The sequence below is a fragment of the Myodes glareolus genome, chromosome 5 (assembly GCF_982192425.1).
Source record: "Myodes glareolus chromosome 5, mMyoGla1.1, whole genome shotgun sequence".
NCBI lineage: Eukaryota > Metazoa > Chordata > Mammalia > Rodentia > Cricetidae > Myodes > Myodes glareolus.
Genome location: NC_142030.1, coordinates 34,686,505 through 34,711,978, shown reverse-complemented (window position 1 = coordinate 34,711,978; position 25,474 = coordinate 34,686,505). Strand labels below are relative to the sequence as shown.

The window sequence follows — 25,474 nt, the reverse complement described above, 5'->3', positions numbered from 1 at the left end:
GGGTGACACAGTCTCAGTGAAGAAAGTAAGGAGTCTATGTGATTGCTTTGTAAATTTGGTTTTAGAATTTTGTGCTTAATGTTTATTTTTAATTTCTTATTACAGTGCAGCTTATGATGCCATTCTTGAAAGAAATGTTGCAATCAAGAAGCTCAGCCGGCCATTTCAGAATCAGACTCATGCTAAGCGAGCCTACCGAGAACTAGTTCTTATGAAATGTGTTAATCACAAAAATGTAAGTGAATATTTCATGCTTCTTAAGTATAAATGAAATCAAGATTTATTCATGAATATATGCCTGCCAAAGGCTTTTTAAAAAAATATTAGGGACTTTAAATTCTCTACATTGAAACATTATTTAAAATCTACAGACTTTCCCTCCATCCCTACTCCCTACCCCCTTTAGTAAGTAGTACCAAAAGTGGAAAAATGAGATCTGAAATTTAAATGGTTAGTTTTCTGGCATTTAATTTATAGAGTTTTAGGGAGATAAGTATTTGAAAAGCATTTTATTCAGAATTTTTCTCATCTTAGGTTTTTTTGTTCCCTGTAAAACTGGCATTTCAGAAAACTGTACAGAGACGAAATCATTCCCATTGCACTTGGACATTGGAACTTAATAGGAATCAAAGTTCAAATAACTTCTTTGCAACCAATTCTGACTTCTTCTAAGTGGTATCAGCACTTTTACTCATATAACCGCTGATAATAACAGTTGAACGAAAACTTTGGAAATATTTACAGAGAATGAGGAAAGCATTTCTAACTTGAAGATAAAACTTTTATTCATTTTGAAAATAGAACAGTTATTTTTCTTTTCATGCCAAAAGGAGGGTATCAGATCCCATTCTAGATGGTTATGAGCCATAATGTGGTTTTTTGGAATTGAGCTCAGGACCTCTGGAAGAGCAACCTCTGCTCTTAACCACTGAGCCATCTTTCCAGCTCCAGTTAAATGTTTTTAAGTTTACATTAAGCTTACTGATATGTTTGTGACTATCTTAACAGGACAGTCCTTCCAAACTAGGAGGGCATAAACTAGGAGAGAATTGCAGAAAGGACAGTTTTATGGAGCACTAAACTGAAAGTGCTAGCCAGAGACATTATCCAAAGAAATTTATAAGATTTAATGATTTCCATACTTTCTGGTGTAGAAAATACAATTCATCACATTTTGAGAGCTAACCACGCAAAGAACCTTTGTATATTAAAGTCATCACCAATGGGAACTATATAGATGTTAATGATTGGCCTTATTATTTGGGAAGTTTATGCTGTTGTTTTGGAGGCAGTGAAGCATGATGAGAGTTAGATACCAAAAAGCAGTAGTAATTTAACTGTCAGATAGTAGAGGGCAGACAGTGCATGCTGACATCTCAAGAGAGAGACTTCTTTGAGTTTCAATGAACTGGGAAGGCTTAAAGGGCTCAAGACTAGACTTTGACTCTTAAAGATGGAGTAAAAGTTAGATTTTTGGGAAAGGGGATGACAGAGGAAGAGGGGTTATCAAGGAAGAAATTGTAGTTACTTGTTGCAGGTAGGAGCCAGATGTGGTGCTTGTCAGAGTTCTGCTTGTGGCCTTTCTTCTACTAGAGCTGCTCATGCCCCTTTTAGTCTTTGGGCCTAGTTTCTTTAAGGCAGTGGAGGTGTTGCCTCGGTTTTTCTTTGTTGAATTCAAATACTTCTTTCTCCACCCTGGGTGGCAACAAAGATGTTCCATCTACAGTATGGAGAGTTTGGGAAGCATGTCTTGTGTGCTTAGCCATCGAAAGTGTCCCAGATTGGGTGTTTAACATGGTTTGTTTATTGAATGAACATAAAACTAATATGATGGAAGCCATGAATAGCAGGCAGTTTCACCCTGCCACCCCTGGTGTATGCTGGATTTTATGTAATGTTTTATTTTTTCAGCACTTTCTGTTCTGCACAGATCATCTTGAAATGATGTTTTTCCTACTGTTTTCAAGGTTTTTGTAATTTTTAGTTTCTCTTTTAACCTGGTCACTCTGATGAGACTTAACACACAGTATCTGATGGATTCCTCTAATAGCTGTTGAGGCTTGTCTCTCTATTGCAGACCACTTGACTAACAAGTAGTGGCCAAGGACCTGATAGCAAGTCACATTGTATTCTGCTGGTTTGGGAGAATTAAGTATAGTACTTTCTGTTCTCATTTAGATATCAGTGATAAAGTGTGGCTGTCCTCCCCAGAGTGTTTGGGGTTACCCTGCCCCCCACCTCTTCATTCTGATTTTACATTTACTGGCTTTACTTCCCAGAATTGCTTGAATTGTCTTCATAATAGCTGCAACTGTTGAGCGTGTTGTAGAAGTTCCCATGCATATCTATCAGAATTGTTCAGCTACCCTAATTCTTTGTGTTCACATGCATATTATTAGAGACATTTTCATAAATATCTTTTAGAAATCTTTATATGTTATATCTAGCTGCATTATCTAGTTACTGTTCTTCTTTGTTGTTGTTTTGTCCATAGAGAAAAATAATGTTTTTCAGTAAGTTTTTACTTGGTCATGGTAATTATTAGTTCTTTGCTATCTAGCCATAGCTCATCCACTAGTCAGTCCTTGACTTTTGCTTGACTGTCTAATCTGATTAAGATAATTTATTTAGTTTTTTTAAAAAAATAAGACAGATGTGTCTTCATTTGCCTAAAGTATACAGTTGAGTAGTTTAATATGTTCGCATATATATATATATATATATATATATATATCCAGAAAGAAACCCTATGTCCTTTTGTTGTTCTTCCCTATCTCTTACACCCAGCAGCTCTAAGCATTTCTTAATCCCATTTTTGTTTCTATATATGCCTTTAGCCTTCACTGACCTATAATTTGCTCTGTAAACCATACTGACCTTGAACTCACAGAGATCTACCTACTTCTGTATCCTGAGTGCTGGGATTAAAGCTGTTCACCACTACCACTGGCAGGTTTCTTTTTTTTTTTTAAAGGATTTATTTATTTTATGTTCATTTGTTTTTTTGCCTGCATCTATGTCTGCACGAGAGTGTCAGATCCCCTGGAACTGAAGTTACAGGCATGTGGGTGTTGGGAATTGAGCCCAGGTCCTCCGGAAGAGCATCCAGTGCTCTTGATCACGAAGCTATCTCTCTACCCAGTTATTCCCTCTGTCTTAAATAATTAGTTTTGTCCTTTCTGGTTTCATGTTTTTCTGAATATTTACTGGCAGATGCCTTCTGCAAGCAGAGCTTAATGCATTCATGAGTGGCATCCATGCTGTCCCCATGAAGATTATGTTTAGAAAAGCATTCCTTTTCCTAAATTGATGTGAGATTCCCCTCTGTATGCTGTGAATATGTTTTATTACCATTGGTTATTAAGGAAGCTGCTTTGGCCTATGGCAGGGCAGAATAGAACTAGGTGGGAAAACTAAACTGAATGTAGGGAGAAAGAAGGCGGAGTCAGGGAGATGTCATATAGTTGCTGAAGGATAAAGATGCCAGAACCTTACCATTAAACCACAAGCCTCATGGTAAAATATAAAATAATACAAATGGGTTAATTTAAGATTTAAGAGCTAGATAGAAATACACCTAAACAGTTTTTTTTGTGTGATTATTTGGGTCAGGAAACGAATGAGCAACCTCTTTTTAACCTAAATCGCCATCAGACATTTAAAAATGTAAGTCAAGTACATTGTTGTATACTGGCCTGTGAAAGCATGTTAGCTCATTCCTTTTTTCTAACAAGGATCTATGTGGTCTAGGATGAGCTTATTACGAGAATAAGATTCTGTTATGGTGTACTGAATGTAGGAATGACCTGGACAGTAACTGAAGACCAAGTAGGATAGTTGTCCTTCAAAGTCAATGGAATGGCTTCACGTAACACTTTTTATTTATGCTCTATCAGGCACTTATTTTGTATAAATCCCTACATAATTTGTCATCGAATATTAAGACTTTTAGGACAATTTCATAGCATATGGGAGAGAAAGATACAAGCTTGTATGTATTTGTCCTTGTATGTATATAGCACCCCATCTGAATAGTACATTTGTCATAACTGATAAACCTGCATTAATGTATCACCCAAATCCCACAATTTACATTAGATTACACTCTATTTTTTCTTTTTATTTTTTTAAAAGATTTATTTACTTATGTATACAGCGTTCTGCCTGCATGTATGCCTGCAGACCAGAGGAGGGTACCAGATCTCATTATGGATAGTTGTGAGCCACCTTGTGGTTGCTGGGACTTGAACTCAGGACCCCTGGAAAAGCAGCCAATGCTTTTTAACTGCTGAACCATCTCTCCAACACTCTTTTTTTCTTTTTGGTGCTAGGAAATTTACTCAGTGTCTCTGCATGCTAAGTAAACATGACGGCTGAACTATATCCTCAGTCCCTGGGATTCACTTGGATAAGAGAATCTATGAGTTTGAATTAGTGTGTGGTATTTATGTATACATTTCCACCTTTATAGTTAACTCATTTTTATTTGCCCCAAAGATCTTTTGTTCCTCCTGGTCATTCTTTTTCTTTTCTCCAATTCCTAGCAATGAAATTTTAGTAAACATGTAGTATTATTTGTGCTTAGTATATAAAAATTGGATGATTTTAAACTGATAGTGAATTATTATAATACATGTATTTGCAGTTCTCAAATGAAGTATTAGAAAGTAGTTTCTAATGTTTTTATTTCTTTGCTTTTGCCACAGATAATTGGCCTTTTGAATGTTTTCACACCACAGAAATCCCTAGAAGAATTTCAAGATGTGTAAGTGTGGTATTTAGAATGAATGCTGTTGATACAAAGTTTTACTAGTACCTGTCCATAGATTGTTGCTATACACTTTAGCTGTCATCTTTTTCTACCCATGAAGTTACATAGTCATGGAGCTCATGGATGCAAATCTTTGCCAAGTGATTCAGATGGAGTTAGATCATGAAAGAATGTCCTACCTTCTCTATCAAATGCTGTGTGGAATCAAGCACCTTCACTCTGCTGGAATTATTCACCGGGTTAGTAGAAAAATATCACCATGTTCTTTTCTAAGGATTTTTTTTTAATTTTCTGTAAATATTTTGCTTGCATGTATTTTTAAGTGTACTACATGCATGCAATGCTTTCGTAGACCAGAAGAGGGCATCGGATCTGCTTAAACTGGAATTACAGACAGTTGTGAGCTGCCGTGTGGGTGCTGGAAACCAAAAAGCAGCAAGTGCTCTGAACTGTTGAACCATCATCTCTCCAGCCCATCATGATCTTATTCTTTTAAATCACTGAAGTAAAATCCACATAAAGACTGTTTTGAAGTATATGACTCAGTGGCATTTAGTCCATTCACAGTAGTGTACAGCCACAACCTCTGTCAAATTCTAAGTTTTCATCATCTTGCCTAAAAAATTCAAAACTACATCCCTCAAACTGTCACTTTTCATTTCTGTCAATCTCTCTACACCCTAGCAATTCAATATTTATGGATTTACCTGTTCTAGATATTTTATATAAATGTAATCATATGGCCTTTTGTATAATTTCTTTGACTTAGTATAATGTATTTGCAGTGTCTATGCTGTAGCATATATTAGTATGTCTTTTCTTTTTGTGAATGAGCAATATTCCATATGTCATATTCCACAGTGTTTCACTATGAAAATTTATGTACAAGTATTTCTTCAATCTTTGTTCTTTAGTTTTTCTGGGTGGAATTACTGGATCATGTGGTGTTAAATTTTTAAGGAACAATCAAACTGTTTTTCAAATTGGGTACCATTTCCTATTCTCAGAACCCTTATATAAGGGTTCTCCAATTTTTCTGCAATTTTGTCTATATGTAGTGCCAGACCTTTTTGTGTTAGTCATCATAATGGGTATGAAGTGGTATTTTATTGTGTTCTTGATAAACATTTTTCTAATAGCTAATGAGAGTTGTCTTAATTACTTTTCTACTGCTATGACAAAACACCATGACCAAGGCAACTGACAGAAGAAGAGTTTACTGGTGGTTTACAGTTTCAGAGGATGAGTCCGTGACTAATGTGGTGGGGAGCATGGCAACAAGCAGGCAGGTGCTAGAGCAGTAGCTGAGAACTTACATCATGATCTGCAGGCAACAACAGAGAGAGAGTGCTAACTGGAATAGTATGGGCTTTCAAAACCTGAAACCAACCCCCAGTTACATACCTCTTCCAACAAGGCCATACCTCCTAACCCTTCCCAGTTTCACCAACTGGGGGCCAAGTATTCAAACATATGAGCTTGTTGGGGCCGTTCTGATTCAAGCTACCACAGTGGTCAAACACTTTTTCATTTGTTGGTTAACCATTTCTAGGATGCCATTAAAAAACATGTATTTTTAAGCTCTAGTTTCTTAATCAGTTGTTTGCCTCTTTGTTAGAGAGGGAAGGAGGGAAGGAGGAGGGAGGAAAGGAGAGAGAGAGAGAGAGAGAGAGAGAGAGAGAGAGAGAGAGAGAGAATGTGTATCCCAGTTCTATGTATACTAAACCTTTACCAGACATAATTTATACATAGATTGGTTTTCACTTTGCTGATGATGTCTTATTAATATGTAAAATGTTTCAGTTTTCATGAAATATCAAAATTTTGTTATGGCATGTGCCCTTATGTCATGTATAAGAATCTACTGCTAAAGTGAAGGTCATAAAGAGTTAACATTATCTCTTCTTAGAAGAGTTTTATGGGTCTTGCATCTATTTTGAATTCATTTTTTACATGGTGTAATGCAAGAGCCTGTCTTCATTCTCCCATGTCTAGAAATTCAGTTGTCCAAGCTCTCAGAGAATTGTATTGGTACCCTTTCAGAATCCAGCTGGTCACAAATATATGGGTCTCTTCCTGGACTGCCAGTTTTATATAGTTAGTCTTTATGTCTGTCCCTGTATTGGAATCAAATTTTTACAAATTTGTATATGTATGTTTCCACGAGGATATGGGGTCCATGGAGTTCAGAGGTGATAGGCTTCTGTTTACAGATTTACAGGATTTTATGACCTTCCGTTTGGATACTGGAGGCCAAGCCCAGGTCCTCTGCAAGAGCAGTCAGTGCTCTTAACCACCAAGCCATCTCTGCACCCACCAGTTACAGTTGTAACTCTGTACTGCTTTGAAATGGGAAACCGAATCCTGACTCCTTTCTCAGTAGTTTTGAAACTTTGAGTGCATATGAATTTGAAGATCAACTTTTTCATTTCTTCAGAAAAAAACACTAGACTTTGAACAAAGATATCGTTGAATCTGAACGTTGATTTGGTGGCTTTATCATCTTGGCAATATCTAGTATTCCAATTTGCGACCCATAAGATCTTTCAGTTTCCTAAGTTGCATTAGCCTTTAGTACTGTAAGTTGAGTAGCTGGAACAGCAGGTTCTTACTTCACAGTGCCTAAAATATGGTGGTTTTGGTGAGGTCCATAAGCACTCTCTTGTATCTTCACATGGTCTTTCCTCTGTCATAAAGTATGTCATTGTACTTCTTTCTGACCTCTTCTTGTGTGTTCATGCACACTGAATTTTTTTTTTTTAAAGATCATGTCAGTTGTACTGTAGCTTTACTTCTTCTATTCAGTCTGGGCACCTTCCCCCTCCCCATTGTTCTAGCTAGAAAGTATAATGTTGAAGAACAATAGCAAAAATATCCAATTTTGTCTTTGTCTTGCCATCACCATTGATTATTTTGTTTTTCATTACAACAAATACCTAAAGCAAGGTGTTTATTGATAAGGAAAAGAATTAGCTCTGTTTTGGAGGCTGAAATTCTGAGATCAGGTAGCCTCATCAACTTCTGGTGACGATCACTTAGGCCAGTTAGTTACAAGTATGGAAGAGAAACAGAAAGCAAAACTGATTTGTGTAAAAGGTACCAAAGGTGTGTAGGATGCTTTTCTTAACCCTAACTCCATTCTGAGAGCTAACCCATTCCACAAAACCAACTTCAATCTCTTCTGATGACAGTGCCCATGACATAATTACTTTCTAATAGTCCCCACCCTCTACAGGTTCCAACATTTCCCTTGGGAGACACATGCAAACAGTCTCAAACCATAGTCACCATTAATATGACACCAGCTGTAAGGCTTCAGAACATAATCTTTCTTATTGTAAAATTTTAGAATTAGAGTTAGTTACACTGTCTAATTAGTGGCATAGCCCCAGGCTTAAGGGTCCCCAGAACTACCCTCATTTTAGACTATCACCTTCTTAAGTATATCTCAAGTGAGTATTGAAGGCTGTGTGCCCAAGGGCTGGCTGCTCAGCTTTCTTGACCTTCTTCCTACCTATGAGAGACAGGAGCACAAGGGTCTTCTGTTATTGATATTTGGAGCAGAAAGTTCTTTGCTGTCCTGCCCATGTAAGATGCTTAGCAGCTTTCTTGACAACAGACTTAAAGTTTTGTTTTTCATTGTGCAATTTTTATCAGTAACTGAAAGAAGTATAGCTTTTTGATTGTATGTCTTTCTAAAGCATATTTGTTAGCTGATGGTGTCTGTATTCTTGGACTTATTTGAAGCTCTCTTGAGTCTGCTTTCAAGCCTTCAGGCTTCCTTGGACAGACTGAGGTGATTTAATCAATTCTAGGATTTGATAAGGAGCCTTCAGTTCTGTTGTGGGAATATGATGCATAGAAACAAGCTGAGAATGTCTGTGACTTGAAACGGCACAGTGCTTGTTTAGGGTCCTCAGGGTTGACTATGTGACATTGTTCCATTTCTTGGGTCAGGTTCATTCAGGTTTGCTTCCCAGGGACATTCTTTTCCCATGGTATAAAATATTCCCATGTTGACTTGAGTTTTGTCCAGAATTTCTCTTTAGATTTGGTGAGCATCACGTTCTTTCATGTCTGTTAACTGAAACAAGTTACAAGATAGGCATATAAAATGATGATGCTTGGTCCGGTGATAAACTAAACCATCTGTCACCTTTTCCTGGGTTCTAGTAGCATTTAGTTTATCCAAAACGATGACATGGCTACCTTTCATTTCTGCTTGCAATCAGTGTAGCTAGTTCCTTCAGTGGAGCTAGTAGTCACCAACAGACAAGTTTTGCTTTCCAACCTCTTCTAGAGCAGGGGTTAAGGGACTTGCTTATATAAAGAGCACATTCTAAGTGTTTTGGTTTTTGGACATGGCCTCTGTCACAGCTACTGACTGGGACTGTGCCCTTCTGTCACAAAAGCAGATGTAAATAATATGAGACGAAATGACCATGTCTAACTTCACATAAAACTTCATTTGAAAAACAAGCCATGCTCTCAGTCATCAGCCCCTGTTCATTATGCAAGTCCTGTGCAGATGACGTAAAATACTTTTGCATTTGTGTAATTAGGATCTCTTTTCATTTTGTTATTGGTTTCAGTGCTGTTCAGTCACCAACTCATAGTCCTATGTCCATGAATACGTTGTCTGTAATCTGAAATGCTTGGAGCCAGCGTGTTTCAGATTGTGGAATGTTGTAGATTGTAGATATTTGCATAACCTTTACCAGGTGATTATTGCATCCCTAAATCTGAAAGTTAGAAATCCAGATTGCCTGAAATTCAAAGCACTGGCATGATGGGCCCTATATCCTTGGATTAATTTGAGGCTACCTTTAAGTTTTCCTTAGCGTAGACATCAAAGTGAATATAAGATCCTTTTGAGTACTATCAGTTTTACTCAAAATGACTTAAATTTGGGCCTTTCAGATTTCAGAGTAGGGATACTCAACTTGTAATAGTAACTCCCCAGTCCTGGGTCAGTTAACCAGAATGCAGTAGACTTGGCTATAATAATAAATATCAAATACTAGGTAAACATGACTATGGAATTCTCTCATGTATACAGGCAGATCATGGTAGGGGTGGGAACTTGACTTCGTAGAGATGATGAACAACCCCACTGCCAACAAAGCCCACTGTCTGGAGTATTCTTAATCACCAGAGTAAGGGACGAGCCACAGAAGGTTATGTGCTGACCCTCCTCTACTTTGTTCCTGTTCAGACACTACCTACTGGGTCTACTCATGCCTCCTTGTCTGACTGGAGAGGCTTAGAAAATCAGGGAAGGAAGATAGAATGTTGATTAATTTCTACTCTCTGCACCAATGTAAACTCCAAGGCACTCTTCCATATGTAGTTAACAATATTATGACATCTGTAAAAAGATAAACATTGGTACAGAAAGATAAATTTTAGTTAATATTCTTAGAGCCAAATACTTTTGGCAATTTATTGTCTTAAACTGTTTTCTTTTTTAAAAGTATTTGTATTTGTTCTTAATTATTCCATAACAAAAAGTTTTTTTTTTCTAGACTAGAACCAGCTAGTATAAAGAGCCAATAATCTCCATCTGTAGTAACAGATATGGAAGTGATTAAAGTTTGTAATGTTTTATTCTTAAGCATGGATATTCCTTTGTTTCATATGCTGTATTTCAGAGGTATTAGCAACATTATATTTGCAGAAAAGTAATGATAACCTTTTTTGTCTTCTGTTGTAAGATTCTGTTTCCTAAGCCTATGCATGATGGCTTATAAGAATAAGGTAGAAACAGCATACAAGCAATTCCTGCATGTAGACATTTAAAAAGGGATCTTTGTCTTGAAGGCTTTTGCTCTTGGTGTTTGTGTCTGATACTCATTTGTGCATGTGAGATAGTGTGCCTGTGATATGAGTGTTCATCAAAGCTCACAGGCAATAGCATGATGAGTCGAAGGCCTGAGTATTTATGCCACTGCCTTCATTTTAATAGGTATCACACAGATTTCCTTCTGGTTGGAACCAAGTGGCAGTTTTTCACAAAGACATTATGTAGCACTACCAGCAGGAAGAAATTTTTATGGACCAGTGACACCACCACAAGAGTTCACATGTGAACAAAAGTTTATGAGCAAATGTTTGTGATTTTATGTGGGAAGTCAGGAATGGGCAGGCTGATAATCACTATTTTGTTCCTTTAGAGCTGAGTATCTATTGTACTGAGGTTGATCCCAAGCCTCCCTCCCCTTAAAAGCAAACACATATGACTATGAGTGTTCAAATAACATATGCCAAGATTATGTCAAATTTGATCATGTGAATATTTAGCAGAATGTTTCATATTGGTTTTAAAGTAATATGAAGCTTATTGTGAATTTAGATAGGGATTTTTAATGCTGTAATTTAGTGTGCAAATGAATGTAAATGATAATTTATGAGTCTTACCATAGTAGTTCTTTTATTGTCTATGATTGATGTTTTAAGACAGGGTCTTGCTGTGTGTCATAATTTGCTTTCTACTGCTGTGATAAAACACTGACCAAAAGCAAGTTGGGGGCAGAAGGTCTTATTTCATCTTAAATTTTCATATAACAGTCCATCGCTGAAGAAAGTCGGGGCAGGAGCCTGGATTAGCCATGAAGGAGTGCTGTTTACTGGCTTGCAACTCCATGGTTTTCTCAACCTGTTTTCTTAATACAACCAGGACCACCTGCCCAGGGAGGGCACCATCCACAGAGGGTTGGGCTCTCGCACATCAATCACTGATTAGGAATATACCTCCCCACAGAGTTGTCTGCAGGCCATTCAGGTCGAGGCAGCTTCTCGGTTGTTCCAGGTGGCTCTAACTTGTTGTGTCAAGTTAACAACAATCTAAGCAGTATACGATGTATCTTGAACTTCCAGCCTTTCTGCTCTGGTATCAAGTATTGCTATTGCAAAGAATTGACTGCTGTACCTAGCACAAAAGGTTTTTTGTTTGTTTAATTTTTTATTTCTTTTATGGTGTTTTATCTGTGTGTATGTCTGTGTGAAGGTGTAGAATCCTCTGGAACTGGAGTTATTTGTGAGCTGGCATGTGGATGCTAGGAATTGAATCAGGGTTCTATGGAAGAGCAACTAATGCTCTTAACCACTGAGTCATCTCTCCAGCCCCACACAAAAGTTCTAAAATGAGCTTTAAGATGCCTTTCCAAATCTCCTGCTCTATTTGACCAAGAATTTCTAGCCAATACTAATTTCTAGGAAATAAAACATTATTGACATCCATACTAGGTTTATGTTGATATCAATGAAAACATTTTAAATCTGACTTCTTGAGTTTGCCTATTTGTTGAATCTCTATAGTGATATTACAGAGAAAACAGTGAACAGTTAACATTGTTTGACAGCTTATGCAAATCAGTTGAGTAGTAAACCCTTTGTATCTGTCTTAGCAATCATTTTCATGTTTATTTCCTGAAGGACTTAAAGCCTAGTAATATAGTAGTCAAATCAGACTGCACTTTGAAGATTCTTGATTTTGGACTGGCGAGGACTGCAGGAACAAGTTTTATGATGACGCCTTATGTCGTGACTCGCTACTACAGAGCGCCAGAGGTCATCCTCGGCATGGGCTACAAGGAGAACGGTCAGCATATACTTTCACTTTGAAATACGCTTTTGATTTAGTTTATCAATAAGTTTTTTATACTTCAATTGAAGTGCATGGAATTAAGCGTGCATCCTGGTTTCAAACATGTATTAAGAATCTGAGCATTTTGCCATAAGTTTTTGGGAAAGCATGGGGGCCTTATCTTAAATGTGAATACCCTTACCCCTAGATAAAGAATTCTAAAACCAGAACTTATGCCTTTTGCTTGTCTGTAACTTCAATGTGAGCATATTCTTATTAATAATTTAACCTTAGTAGTAATTCTAGTGTATATTAGAATTTTTTCTAATATAAGCACATATTTGCTTGCATCTCCAACACCTTTAGTCAGTGTTAATAGTAACACTCACTATAAACTGAGAGCTACATTAAGATCCAATTCTGAAAGCTAATGGATAATGCAACCTCTTGTGGGAAGCACCAGTGTTTCCTCAAAGTTTGTGTCCAACCTTAAGGAAATTTAATTTATTAATATGTGTGGATATGTTAAACTTTTTAATGTGGTGTATTTCTAGGGAGAAATTAGAGTAGTAACTCACTTTGAATCAGAAAACTATTATGTCAGTAATAGAAGATTCTTTATACATATATGTACATACATACATTTGTGTGTGTGTGTGTACACATATATATAATGATACCATTGAAACTGGGGTCCTTGTTTAATTTTCTCTTTTTTGAACTATTTAAAAACAAATACTTGAGATATCAGTTAATTTAAGTAAGCATGATACGTTGTTTTCTTAGTCTTGACATAGATTTAAAAGTTTTGTTTTGAGGATTGCTATTTCAGATAACCAGAGTGCAGATTGCTAATTGCTTTTCGCTTTTCTGTGAAACTTTTGGTTATCACAAGTTGTACCATGTGTTAGTGTCCTTGTAAATATGGTCTTGGCATAGCTTCTTATCAGAAATTAGAGAAACTATTGTCAAGGATTGACATATTGGGCCTGGAGAGATGGCTCAGTGGTTAAGAGCTCTGGCTGCTCTTCCAGAGGACCTGAGTTCAATTCCCAACACTCACAGCAGCTTACAACTATCTGTAACTCCAGTTCCAGATGATTAGATACCCTCACACAGACAAATGCGCACATATAAACAAATAAATACAATCTTTAAAAACAAAGAATTGATTTACTGTTCTCGCTTAGATAGGAGTCACATAGATGTCTCATTACATTTTTCTGCCTGTTTCCCCATAAACCCAGTCAAATCTAATGCTTCCTCATAACTATATTAGCCAGCAGGGAATGGGGAATGACATGCAGATACCCTCTTTTCAGTCTCTCCCTCCCTCCCTTTCCTCCTCCCTTTCTCCTTTCTGCTTCTCTTTTCCCTCCCTCCCTCTCTCCCTCCCTCCCTCCCTCCCTCCCTCTCTCCCTATCTCCTTCCCCACCCCCCATACACACACACACACACACACACACACACACACACACACACACAGATTTTTTTTTTTCATGTTTTGTTTTATTTCAGAGAATCTCAGATTATTTTGGAAAGTTTGGGGTAAATTGATCTATTTTAAACTGCATGAAAGCAAATTTGACTCCTTGTAGCAAGTTTTATAATACAGTAATCTGCTAGGAGAGTCTTTGTAGATCACAGATCTGTAGGTACTTTGATATTTCAAAATAGAAAACTTGAAAAACACTTGTGTTTACCAAGTTTCTCAGCAGATAAGCTGTTCTTTCTCTGCATTTGTTGCTTTTTGGGTAGAGGTTGGTATAAATGTAAAATGAAGTTGCGAAAAAATAGTTGACTTTAATTCAGAGTATATAAAGCCTTTTCAATTCAATAAGCCTGTGAAATCCAGTTTGAAATTTTCTGAGAAAAACTTAGATTAACATTTTATTAAATTCAGAGACACTCTGTTTTTGTATGCTAGATTATTTCTGCTTGTGCTTTTTAAATTTAACTTAAAGAGAGAGTAAAATGCACAGTCAAACCTTAAAATAGTGCATCTTATTTTTATAATTTTATGATCTCATACATTTGTAACTTTATAAAGTTTGTTTGATTCTACTTTATATTTTACAAATAAATTCTTATAAAATGTAAGAATTTTTATTTATGAAATTTCTGTGCATAGCTCTCACTTTAAAATTAGATATATAACTAAAATGCAACACTTCATATTTTCCTTTGTGATTCAGAGCTTTTTTAAAAGTATTTTGTTTTAAATTATTCCATTATTTGAAATCAAACCACCTTTTCTTTTTGTGATGTTCTGCAGTTTTTAGATAATGCAGTCATATTATGCTTCTTTGATTTTAATGACCTTTTGCTTTGCTTTTCCTTCTTTTGTGCTGCAAACATATAGTGGATTTATGGTCTGTGGGGTGCATTATGGGAGAAATGGTTTGCCACAAAATCCTCTTTCCAGGAAGGGACTGTATCCTTGTGCTGCTGCAGCAGATTAATTAGCTAGGTGATGAACTTCCTTCTGGTTGCTAATGAAAAGGAATATATTCTACATTGTACATATAGGTTTCTTTTTTAATAGAAGTAAAGTTTGTGGCTGTTATAGTTCAAAAATTGAGCTAAGAAACTGAAGTATTTGTAGGCTGCACCTGGCAGTAGGACATACAGTCTCTGCTGGTAGTCAGAGCACATTCACTGTCACTCATTTTTATTTTGTATTGCTTTTTATAATTTTAAGTGTATATGGTGTGTGTGTTTTATTTTAATGTTTATATATTTTTCTTTTTATTTTAACCAAAATCTTTATGTTAATGTCATTGCATTTTGTTTTCAGTTGACATTTGGTCAGTTGGGTGCATCATGGGAGAAATGATCAAAGGTGGTGTTTTGTTCCCAGGTACAGATCGTATCCTTATCTTTGGCCTAAAATGTAGTTTCTAAAGGTCAAAATGTATGGTACCCGCGTCAGCCTGGTCAGGTAGAATGTATTTTGTCTCTCCCTAATACAAAGTATTGTTAAATTACTCTTCCAGAATACCACCTCTTACTTGACATAGACTTCCGTTTTCCTCTTTTATTGTTTTATATGGTAATTTTAATAAGTGCTCAAGTGTGATTATTCACAGTTCCTCGATGGCTTTGAATTGATTAACGACTTCCACTAAAAATTTCTAACACTTGAGTAAGTCTATAACTATATGGGAAATAACATGAGTTTTGGGATTATCTGTTGCTCCTGTCTTTTTGTTTAGTTCCCCCACATCTTTCTGTTACTGTTCTGTATGTTGTGTCTTACTGTCTCATTACATTAACATGCTGAGAATGTCAGCTAGAAGTTTCCTATGTTGGTAATTAGTTGGGAGTCATGCTTTTAGTTCATCAGTCTTTAACATTTATGTTAACAGTGAAGTGTCTATGAGTGAGTAACATTGTTTTAGGTGCAATGAGAATATTTGCCATGTTACAGTAAGAATGTTTGGGACATTAGTCTTTGGAGGTTTGGAATGTAAAGACTAGAAGGAACAAGACCAGGAAATCCTAGTCTACAGCATACCGAGATACTGGTACCATTTTCATGTATTTCAGCATTTCATAAACATAATTAATATAGACAAACCTGAGAATGGCAAAAGAAAATGCTTCTTCAGCATTTTTATCAGTATTGGTTGTTTTTTGTGTAGAGAACTCAGAAACAGTACAGACTAGAAATACTTCTTACTCTCTAGGAAATGCATTTACATTTTTGAAGAGCTCAGGGAAAGGCAACTTTTTAAATATTAAAGTTTTATGCAGTTTGCATTTTGAGTCTATGCATAGTAATGATAGTTTTTTGAGTTATAATTTTTATTTTGAATTTACTTGTGTATGCCTCTGTTTTATGGTAGAGTTAATGTTTTTATATTCCTACACATGTGCACACATACACAATAAATAAGATTAACCAAATTTATTTATTCATCATTTTTATCTACTTGCTATCATTGCCTTTTGCAAGGTGACTTTGAGGTATAAAATATATAATGGCCACATTCTTTAAGTTTTAAAATTTTTTCCATTTTTTTGTATTTAATGTGGGTATGATTAAAGGGTTGAACATTTTATACATGGAGTATTTTTCTTAGCTACTTGATAATAGATATTGATCAGTGGAATAAAGTTATTGAACAGCTTGGAACACCCTGTCCTGAATTCATGAAGAAACTACAACCAACAGTAAGGACTTATGTTGAAAACCGACCTAAATATGCTGGATATAGCTTTGAGAAACTGTTCCCTGATGTGCTTTTTCCAGCTGACTCAGAGCATAACAAGCTTAAAGGTAAGTTGTATAAGTGTGTGCACCAAATTCTGTTTTGGGTATGCATGTGTGGGAAGAGTGCTTAGTCATATTTTTAAGAGACTAACTCAAAATTATGTCTGCTAGTGGAGCATAGGAAGTTTTTGTTGCTTTTGATTTTAGCTAGCTATAGTGGCATTTGCCTTTAATCCTTGGAATTGGGATGCAGAGGCAGGAGGGTTTCTGAGTTCAAGGCCAACTGAGGCAAGAAAATGAAAAGCCTAGTTCAAAAAGAAAGATAAAGCCGGGCAGTGGTGCCCCATGCCTTTAATCCCAGCACTGGGGAGGCAGAGACAAGTGGATCTCTGTGAGTTTGAGGCCAGCCTGATCTACAAAGCAAGTTCCAGGACAGCTAAGGGCTACACAGAGAAACCCTGTCTCAAAAAAAAAAAAAAAAAAAAAATAAGTAAGTAAGTAAATATTTGTGTGTGTTTTATAAATCATGTTTGTGTCCTGGTTTTTTAGTAAACACTATTCTGTAAATGTGGTGGTTCACAAGTATAATCCTAGAACTTGGGAAGCCATGACTGAAGTAGTGCGAGGAGTATGAGACCATCTTGGGCTACGTTATGAGTTCCAGGCTAACTTAGGTACATAGCTTGACCTGGTCTTTTATTTATTTAAATAAATGGGAGGAGGAGGAGAGACTAGAGCGGTTGCTTGCTGCTCTTGCAGAGAACCTGAGTTCAGTTCCTAGCACTCATATGAGGCAGCTTACAACCAACTGTAAGTCTAGCTCCAGGGAACCTAATACCCTCTTCTGGCCTCCCTGGGCACCTGCATTCATGTGTGCATGCACACACCCCTCCCTTCCCTCTGTGTACACATAACTGAAAATGCAACAAATCTCTTTTAATAAAAAAATAAATAATAAAAAGCATTCTATTTTAAAACATAGAATTTATTTTGTCTTAGTTTGGTTGATTCAGTTTGAGATAGCTATTTACTGTGTAATTCTGCTAACCTAGGACTAGAACCAAGCTGGCCTAAACCTTGTGATCCTTCTACCTCCGTATCCTTAGTTCAGCAATTACAAGCATATGCACCATGCCTGACAAAGATAATTTTTTTAAAATAAAAGATAACCTCAACTTTCTAAAGTTAATAATTGGAGAATCTCTTGAACATGTGTATATTAATATCATTATTTTTGCAGCCAGCCAGGCAAGGGATTTGTTATCGAAAATGCTAGTAATAGATGCATCCAAAAGGATCTCAGTAGATGAAGCTCTCCAGCACCCATACATCAACGTCTGGTATGACCCTTCGGAAGCAGAGGCTGTAAGTTCTTAGTGTTTGAAGAGCATACTGCATTCTTAGAGCTATTGTTAAAACTAAGTTTGAAATATATTTGTCATTTAAAAAAATAAAGGTAGAGGATGGTAAATCTTTACTAGTTCTGCATGAAGAAAACCTTAGGTTAATGAGCATAGCTAAGCTATCTCACAGTCGGGCAGCCCCCACTGTTTCTTTTACTCTATTGAATTGATAGTTGATTAGAGAGGAGCTAGGATGTCTGTGGGAGCAGCCTTATTTATAACTAATGTTTTGTATCCAAGAAGAAGGTAATACAGGTAAAATGTGACAATTTCAAAAGTTGGGAAGAAAGAAAAAAGACATCATATTTCTTACAAAGGAATCTTATAGAACTACTTTGTAGAAAGTTAGTTACTGATGATTGATTAGTCTTTTTTCACGATTCATTTTTACAAGTCTTTTGTTTCACTGATATTTTAAATAATTAAGAGTATATCTGCTTTCAGTAAACTGACTCAGCTGTTACTGCCTTGTCTCTTCCAGCCACCACCAAAGATCCCTGACAAGCAGTTAGATGAAAGGGAGCACACAATAGAAGAGTGGAAAGGTAACAGTCACCAAACTCTAAGACACTGAAGCAACTTCCGCTTCTTTCAGTGGCTTCTTCCCGTTAAGGAAATTAATGTTGCTTTCTATTTTCATAACTTATATTTGGTAATAAGTTTTTGTTTATTTGTTTGTTTTACAAAAGTAGACAGTTTTTTTTCCTTCTGTAATTTCTGAAATTTTCCACCTCAGTCGTAGGCACATTACTGTTTTCTTTGTTTCTGCACCCATGTTTGGGGTATCTCGTGTTGTATACTCACTTGTTTATGGATGTCCCCATACGTCTTGAAAATGACACGCTCTTGGTAAACACAGCTGCCTGCAGGGTTTAATAGCTAGTAAGTGGTAAGCTATACGGAATTGTGTCTCTCAGTTTGTGATGTGCACTAAAGTTGGACCTTAACACAGCCTTGCTGTCACCATGTGTTTGTGTGCATATATTTGAATATAACAGAGAGAGCAGTCCAAAAAGGAGATGTGCTTGACCAAATGTTGTTTTAATTACTTCCTATTTGGTTTTAATCAAAGACACTAGTTTTGCTTCTGTCAACATGACACAAAGGTATCAGTCCACCTCCACTCTAACTCTAATGGCTTCATTTATCATCTTTGAACATCAGATCTAGTTTTTTCCTAATTTATAAATGTAGTTACACATAAATACACTTTTTCTTTTATTATTTTAGTGTACAGAGTAACAGGTTTTGTCACATTTCCAGATATGTGTATCATTCTGTGTACATTAGCCTCCTTTGATCCCTCATGCCCTCTCTTAACCTTCTTACTTGTCCTTTTCTCCCGCTAATTGGCTCCTTTGTGTCATATGTGTTTACATTGTCAAATCCAGGTTCCATATAAAAGAAAATGTGTGATATTTATCTTTCTGAGTCAGGTTACTTTACTTAACATGAGACTCTGGTTCTGTTTTCCTGCAAATGACATAATTTCATTCTACTTCATGGCTGACTAAAATTACCTTGCACATTTGGGTTTTTGTTGTTGTTTTGTTTGTTCGTTCATTTTTCTGTTGAGAGAAGATCTCATTATATAGTTCTTGCTGGCCTAAAATGCACTCTGCTGGTCTGGAATTCACTCTATAGTCCGAAATGACCTCAAACTCACCAAGAACTGCCTGCTTCTGGAGTGTTGGGATTATACTTCTGTGTACCACCACATCTTGTCTCATCACATTTCTTCTTTTGATGGGTATCTAGGCTGTTGGTGGGCATCTGGGCTATGGATGGGCATCTGGGCTGTTGGTGGACTTCTGGGCTGTTGCTGGGAATCTGGGCTCTTGGTGGGCATCTGGCTAATAGTACATATTACTGCTGTGAATAGTGTCTCAGTAACAGTGGGCATGTAGGTATCTGTTATATTCTCCCTTAGATTCCTTTAATGGAATTTATTTTTTAATAAAGATTTATTTATTATGTATACAATGTTCTGCCTGCATGTGTCCCTGCAGGCCAGAAATTGACACCAGATTTTATGACAGGTGGTTGTGAGCCACCATGTGGTTGCTGGGAATTGAACTCAGGACCTCTGGAAGAACAATCAGTGCTCTCAACCGCTGAGCCATCTCTCCAGCCCCTGGAATTGTTGTTGTTGTTGTTGTTGTTGTTTTAATGTTTTGAGGAACCTGCAATAATTTCTGTAGTGACTACTCTAATTTCTATTTCCACTGATATTTATGAAGGTTTCTTTCTATCACATTTTTGCTAGCATTTGTTGCCATTGGTTTTCTTGATGGATAGTAGCCATTCTGACTGATGTTGGATAGAATCTTGGTATTATGTTTGTATGTTCTGATGGCTTGGAATATTGCTTTTTTTTATATAGTGTCCATTTGTATTTTTTTGAGAAATTTCTGTTGAATTGAAAGAGAATTTTCCCATTTATTGGTTAGCCTATTGATTGATTGAGTATTCAGCTTCTTGATGATACTTTTGATGGTTGGGAGAATGTTGAAATAAAAGCATGTGTATGGTACAGACTGACGTCAAACTTGTAATCTCCCTGCCTCAGTCTCCCAACTACTAGGATTACAGATATGTGTCACCATGCCTGGCCTCTAGTGGGATTTTTTATTTATATATAAAACCTTGAACTTTGGGAATTAATACAAATTCTTTGAAATTCTGTACATTTTTGGTTTGGGTATTTTTCAAGGAATTGCTTTTATGTAATTTTTCAAAGAGTGCGTGACCCAAAGGTGATTTAAATAATGGTAATGGAGAAGTCAGAATCATGTAGAAGAGTGGGGTGTGGGGTACATACTGCACCCTGTGCCTTTAATCTGTCAAAGCTGTCTTTGTATTGCTCTGCTGCTGCTCTCACTCAGGGATACAAGAGTCTTAGGAAGGGGTGTTGGTGCTTGTTGGTGCAATGCCTTTTGTAGGCTACTTGGAAGGAGCTGAAGCTACTGCTGCTTTTGCTTAAATAAAAATGTCTCCTGTCCCATTCTAATTGTAAACACTGCTTTTTATATATATAAATCTTTGTAACTACAGCTTTGTTGCGTAAGGTGAGGACTCGAGAAGTAGAAGGAAGATAAGCACAGACTCTAACCCTCACTTAGACAAAATTAGACAAGCGTCTGTGAGGCAGAATGCTGTTTGGGTGATACCTTGCTGGGCTCTGGCAGCAGCTGCCCATTAGCCAGCATAAACAGTTACAGCAGAGAGTTGCACTGTCTTCAGTGTAGTCTGTGGTTGGAGGTCAGGGAGTTGTTAACATCTGTGAATCAGAACCTGACACTCAACTTTATCTGCTGTCATTGCAAAGACTCAGATTGGCATACTTAACAGATAACACAAGTTTTGACTTAAAATATACATACCTTCTGAGGTTCACTCTGATTTCAAAGCACTTATTTTTCCTGTTTTTTTTTCCCCAGAATTAATATACAAGGAGGTGATGGACCTGGAGGAACGAACTAAGAATGGAGTCATAAGAGGGCAGCCATCTCCTTTAGGTTGGTTACAATATAGACCCGTTGTGGTTGTGATTGTAATTTACTTGTGTTACAATCTTCAGTGCCCTGGGACCTGCAGTTCTTCACCATGCTCACTCAGTTTGCTGGTTACAATTTTATAGTTAAATTTGGAAGCACTGACATACTGCTGTCTCTCTCTCTCTCTTTTTTTTTTTTTTCTGTTGTCTCTGTCATACTGATTTAACCCTGCCTTTATTGGCCTTGCTTTAAAGAATTCTCTTTGCATTCGCTGTGTTTTGATTGGAACAGCTTTCAGTTGGAATAAATAAAAGCTTCACTACAGAATTTGCTGCACACGCTATCAAGTACTGGTGTTGTTTTCAGTACTTTTGTCACAGTTGGAAATAAGCTTTGGGTGAACCTCTTGTATCTGAGTGTTTTGTTCATCATTCTGCAGAATGGGGACAATCTCATCCCCTGAGATGTGGTTCAGTAGACTTTCTACCTGTTTGCTTTCAGCATCTTGGAGCCCTGAATTCCACTGTTTTTATTCTGAAAATGTGTTCTTGAGAACTTTTATGTGCTTCTAAATTACCCTTATTTAGTAAGCTTGAGACTTGAAAGTTGCTATCTATTGTTGAGTTGCTTTAACATACTCCTACCCTAGAATGAGGCCTACCCCTTGAAAGAATTTTTGTCTGTGTGTAAGGTATTCTTGTCTATTTGTGTGGAAGGTTGGTTTTATAATGCAGGAAATGCTTGTTAGATACTACTCTTAGCAGAGGAAGCATTTGCTCCTGTCTCTGTTTAGTAAGTCTGTATTTGTCTTTGCCTGGCGTTTACTAGAATCAAAGTAAAACCTGAATTTAACCTAACTAGGCTGGGAAGGCACACAGTCTCATAGTGGGACAGTTGATTAAGGTCCCTCTTCATCAAAGTGTTGCTCTTTTGTGTTGACTTCTGCTTTGCAAGGTATTCCAGAAGTATCCTTTTGACATTGTGGGGTGTGTGTGTGTGTGTGTGTGTGTGTGTGTGTGTGTGACAGTATCAAAAGTAATATTTTCTGTAATATTCTAGTTCTCGAAGTTTGCTTTTAGTCATTTGGCTCGTTGAGAATTCTCTCCAACAAAGGGCAAGATAGATAGTTTTCTATGTGCTCACAACTCTTCTGGAATATACCCTGAGGCCCATTTGTGAATCTTGCTATAGGGCCATTCTCCATGTTACTTGGACTTCTGATTTCTTGTCTTAAACTCACAATGCAATAAAAAAGGACAGGAGTATAGGTTTCTAGGCGTTTTAAGAATTCTTCCCTCGTAGCTTGTGTGAATGAGAGAACACTAGCGTTAGGTTCACTATGGTTCGCACCCCGTAAGCTCAGAAGAAGTAGTATGCTGACACTGGAGGTGGGCAGCACAGTAACTGATTTGCTGTTTTGTTTCTCATAGCACAGGTGCAGCAGTGATCAACGGCTCTCAGCACCCATCGTCTTCACCGTCTGTCAATGATGTGTCTTCAATGTCCACAGATCCGACTTTGGCCTCGGATACAGACAGCAGTCTAGAAGCATCTGCTGGACCTTTAGGCTGCTGTAGATGACTACTTGGGCCTTGGGGGGGTGGGAGGGATGGGCAATCGGTTAGTCATGGATAGAACTGCTTTTAAAACAATTCAGTGGTCATATTTTTGAGTGATTTTTCAGAAAATGTAGAATTCATTTTGTAGTAAAGTAGTTTATTTTTTTTAATTTCAAGTGTTGTAATTTAAAACCTAAGTTGTGTTTTTAAACAGCAACAAAACTGTATTGTATTTTTGCTGTAATTAACTGTATAATGTAAACCTAATTATTTTATCATGGTTTAAATTTTTTGCATATTTGCTTTATCTTATGCTGCTGATTTTTTTTACTGAATTTGTAAGATTTTTGTTTATCAAAGCAACTATTATGTGGTGACTTGCATATATCATGAATTATTTAAGATGTTTATAAGTTTTTTATTAGAATTTATTTCAGATGTTTGTTCATGATGCTATCCTTAAGGGTTATGTGCTTATCAATGAAATAACCCCAGAGGAGTAAGGGAAAATAACCTGTAGCCAGTTATATTCAGGAATAACTACTGTAAATGATGAACGTGTCAAGAAACCTCCAATATTTGTTACTTGCCAATCCCAATTTAGTTACAACAATTAGTAGGCAACCTTACTTAAATTTTGGCAAACACCCTGCTCTCTAAATGGCAGGATAACTCGGAGCATGTCTTTAAAGAAGCTGAGCATATCCTACTCCCATTTGGAGCTCCCCACCCTAACCCAACAAAAGCTCAAATCAAGAATTGTGGTCTGTTCTGAGTTTTGTAGCATGCTCAAAGCTTTCGATCGATTGTATACAGTCAAGAGGATACTTCATGAATATACATTTCAATGCAAATCAACAGCTGTTTCCCTTGTACTATCTATGAGCCTGCTTCTGTATACACTGAGTTAATCTCAGGCTATAGGTCCTGGCATTGGTCAAGAGTCTGGACTTCTCTTTTGTACAGCTTCTGGCCTCTGGACCTTTCCCAGTTCCTGTTCTTTGGAGGGTCAGTCTGTTGAGCACCAGTTTGTGGTGTTTCTGGCCATTTGATTCTACCTGTAGCATAAGTCTATTTTTACTAGCTGTCAGGAGGTTCCAAAGCCTACTTAAATTTGTGTAGGTGATGTTTAAATGAGCAATATACCGTTCATCTGAAAATAGTAGCACACAGCCATATGTAGGATGTCATTTTCTAAGGACTGTTTCTTCACAGTGAGCAGAGCAGGCATAGTGGTGGTTCTTCAGTCTTTGATTTTTTTATATCTGGTTTCCAATAGAATACGCAGTGTGGACGTTGAGTAGTGTAAGAATGGTGCTGCTCCTGACAAGTGTGTGTTAACTGTTTACATTTTCTATCTACAGAATCCTTTCTCTGTAACTGAATTTTCCTAAGTAAAATGTCATCAAGGTCTCATTATTTCTGAAATGATGTCTGTAATGCCCAGGCACCTTTGGTATTGTCTGAAACAAGAGGGATTTCATGGATTGAACTGGGAAATACATACTTCATGAGCTGCAAGGTTGTAGGGAGAAGCCATTTGGAGCTCACAACCAGCAGGACTAAGAACAGGCACAGCTCAGCAAATTTCTGAAAGTTTGCTTAGCTTTTTGCTTTTTTTTTTTGTATATTTAGTGTAGAATTACTTTTAAGTAAGGTATTTTTGGTCATTGTTAATGTGCAATACTTAAGATTAAAATACATTAGCTTTTTTATACTTTGAGATATAGCAAAGTTAGTTTATTATGATTTCTAGCTTCCCACCTTTTAGTGATTCCTTTTCTCTACATTTAACATGGTGCATTAATTTTTATTAGGCAAGTATGAATTTGAGACTCTTATGCCTCTTGGTCTGTAGAAATACAAGATTGGAGTCAGGATTTTAGCAGAAATTGGAGCATGAGTGTGTTCTTACTTTATATTAATTCTACAGCTAACTGGTTTGTTTTCCCAGGATAAAATGTGTCACTATTGCACTTTAGCAGCTGACATGCTTCGTTAGTTTTCTGTATTTTATGTTTGATTGCAGAGAAGCCATCTTTCTTGATGCAGATTTTGGTTAAGTGAGAAGTAACAGTTGTTCTGATTGTACATTTGTTGTAATTGCCAGCTCCCACTTGCCAGCCATCGTGTTTCAGTTTCAATGCTTAATGTAAACTAAAATACTTAACAAAATTATACCCTAAAAGTAAGTTGTTTGTTAAATGTGTGTGCCCTAGCTTTTTAAGATTCATTGTTTATACAACTCCCCCTCTTGCTTAAACCTGTTCACATAAATATTGGTACTTTTAGGATCTTAAAGCATTTTAAGTATTTTTTTAAGAATTTACAAATAACCTTTCTGTCTAGCAGTACTTGTGAATTCAGCCATCCTATAATTTGACTTTTCAGTTATATATGCTTAAGCTACCTGTTGTTTTACTGTCCAAAAGTTGTTTAACTG

The 25,474-nt window shown here is 36.8% G+C and overlaps 1 protein-coding gene across 5 annotated transcripts in view; it reads left to right on the top strand.

The window, feature by feature from the left end:
- Positions 1 to 25,236, top strand: part of Mapk8 (mitogen-activated protein kinase 8) — a 79,765-nt gene extending 54,529 nt beyond the window's left edge. For 3 of the 5 annotated variants that reach the window (XM_087906255.1, XM_087906254.1, XM_087906256.1), the window contains 10 exons: positions 106 to 235; positions 4,707 to 4,765; positions 4,872 to 5,010; positions 12,206 to 12,371; positions 15,154 to 15,225; positions 16,456 to 16,638; positions 17,813 to 17,937; positions 18,457 to 18,520; positions 21,416 to 21,493; positions 22,908 to 25,236. In XM_087906255.1, the coding sequence (XP_087762381.1) occupies positions 106 to 235; positions 4,707 to 4,765; positions 4,872 to 5,010; positions 12,206 to 12,371; positions 15,154 to 15,225; positions 16,456 to 16,638; positions 17,813 to 17,937; positions 18,457 to 18,520; positions 21,416 to 21,493; positions 22,908 to 23,053 (1,162 nt within the window). In that variant the 3' untranslated portion in view covers positions 23,054 to 25,236. Of the gene's footprint in view, positions 1 to 105; positions 236 to 4,706; positions 4,766 to 4,871; positions 5,011 to 12,205; positions 12,372 to 14,718; positions 14,791 to 15,153; positions 15,226 to 16,455; positions 16,639 to 17,812; positions 17,938 to 18,456; positions 18,521 to 21,415; positions 21,494 to 22,902 lie in introns of all 5 variants that reach the window. The other 2 variants (XM_087906257.1, XM_087906258.1) reach the window with 2 other exon arrangements.
- Positions 25,237 to 25,474: the final 238 nt, after the last annotated feature.